This window comes from Echinops telfairi, unplaced genomic scaffold, assembly GCF_000313985.2.
Source record: "Echinops telfairi isolate 266 unplaced genomic scaffold, ASM31398v2 ScPeMD7_2010;HRSCAF=2546, whole genome shotgun sequence".
Classification (NCBI taxonomy): domain Eukaryota; kingdom Metazoa; phylum Chordata; class Mammalia; order Afrosoricida; family Tenrecidae; genus Echinops; species Echinops telfairi.
In genome coordinates, this window is record NW_022105908.1 from 23,613,564 (window position 1) to 23,615,743 (window position 2,180).

Consider the following 2,180-nt stretch of genomic DNA (forward strand, 5'->3'; position numbering starts at 1 on the left):
TTTGCCGAGCAAGATGCTCGGCGCAAGCGTGTGAATGGGCGAAGAGTGCGTTCTCTGGGTCTTCCGCTCAGGCTGAGAAATGTGGCTTCGAGGGAGAGGAAGGACTTGTGAAACTCTTGTCTCACTGAACACCCACAACAAGATGCACTTTGGACGTGTTGTCCAGAGAGACCAGTCCCTGGAGAAAGACACCATGCGTGGAAAAGCAGGGGGCGTGAAGAAGAGGAAGGCTCAGGACAAGATGGACTGACACCGTGACTGGTGGGCTCAAGCATCAGAACAAGCGTGAGGCTGGCCCAGGACCGGGCAGTGTCTCCCTCTGTGGGACAGAGTGTCGCTGTGGGTCAGAGCTGACTTGATGGCGCCTACCAACAGCATCCTTGGGAAAGTTCTGAATGTGGGTGAAAAAAAGAACCCACAGCCATTGAGTAATTCCAAGTCATGGCCACGTTCTAGGACAAAGCAGAACTTCTCTTAGGGTAAGGGGACCAGACATCCCGCTTTTGGTGGGACAGTCCCAATTTTTGGCGTTTTAAAAAAGGCCCGATTTAAAAAATAAAATAAATAAATAAAAAAGTCCCGATATTTTGAAAGAATGCACGACAAGCTAGGGAACGGTCTATTTGGTCCATATAGACCACCTTTTTAATCAAGAACACCCCCTCACACACACCCCTCCACCCCATCCCCCACCCCACCACCAATGGTGTCCCGCTTTAAATCTGGTCACCTTATCTTAGGGTTTCTGAGATTCACCAATTTTCTCTGTGTATTCTTTAGATTCTTACACCCTGTAAAGATTTCATAGGCTATTTAAAACTCAGAAAACTCATTGCCATTGAGTTGATTTCGACTCATGGCAACTTGATAAGACAGGGTAGAACTTCCCTGGTGGGTTTTTGAGACCGTATGGTAGTTACATACTCTGGTGTCTACTTGTAAAGGGGTGGAGTCTAGCCTGTCAATCAGGTCGCAGTTTGATGACCTCATTTGGAGGCGCAATGGAGATAAATAAGCTCGCTGGAGGTGGGACACATATACACTCCCTGCAAGACACTCCTGTTGAAAAGATACATGGAGCTACGCTAGATCCTGGGAGTTGGAGGAGCCACACGGAGACCCCTGCCAGCGCTGAGATGCCTCTACCGCCACTGGATCCACAAGACTTTCTACTCCCTGGCCTGTGATCTCCCTGCACTCGACATCATTGCATGGGTTGCATGAGTCTGAAGAGGAATTTATAGATTGGTATTGGACATATGGGCTAATATCAGACTTATGGACTTGATCTGGACTGGGCTGGGACATTTTCTTAATATGCAATTACTCTTTGATATAAAGTTTTCTCTTACACACATATGAGTGTCTATGAATGTGTTTCTCTAGTCAACCCAGACTAACACAGACTCTAACTCTTTACGGGACTAGAAAGCCCCGTCTTTCTCCCACAGAGCAGAGCGGCCAGTGGTTTTGAACTGCTGACCTTGCAATGAGCAGCCCAACGCATACCCAGTATACCACCTGGGCTCCTCAGCTTAGTTAAAGTGGGGCCTCATCTGGAGGACCCAGGGTTTCCAGGACCCTGCCGGAGAGTGGTCCTCATTCAATACCAGCCTTTGCCTCCTGAACCTGACTCTTCCTAGCTTCCAGCCTGCCGGAGGATGGGTGCACTGGGTCCCATCTAGGATGCGCTGGACAAGGACGTTACCAGGAGAGAGGAAGGCAGTAGGTCATGCCACCACTCACTTTGGTTCAACCCTGGTGGCGTTCTCAGAATATCTGATGTTTGGCGAGTTGTTGTTGAGAGAGAAGCAGATATCGTCGATGGTCAGGGCTGTGAACTTGTCCCTCAGGTCCTTTTCAAGGTTGTACTTGGCAGAACGGTTCAGCCTGAAAGGAGAAGGTCAACTCTAGGATCCTCAAGTAGCACCGATACATTGTTGGGAGACCTTGGAAAATGAACCGAAAAATGAACCTAGTCCAGGATGGTGGCACTGCCGTCCCTCCTTCCCATCACCTCCGGGCACACGTAAGCCAACCAGACGCTTAGTAACAAATGAATGTGACTGGACCCTGACTTCAAGAGCCTCCCCTTGAACTGCGACCTTTTCTGAGGTCACCAGGATAGCTCGGGCAGGAGACAGCTCCAACATTCTCCAGTTTGCAATCAGGGGTGACAT

The 2,180-nt window shown here is 49.4% G+C and overlaps 1 protein-coding gene across 1 annotated transcript in view; it reads right to left on the reverse strand.

The window, feature by feature from the left end:
- Positions 1 to 2,180, reverse strand: part of TEKT1 (tektin 1) — a 26,151-nt gene that overhangs the window by 14,522 nt on the left and 9,449 nt on the right. The window contains exon 4 of the mRNA XM_045293326.1: positions 1,747 to 1,890. Within this exon, the coding sequence (XP_045149261.1) occupies positions 1,747 to 1,890 (144 nt within the window). The remainder of the gene's footprint in view (positions 1 to 1,746; positions 1,891 to 2,180) is intronic.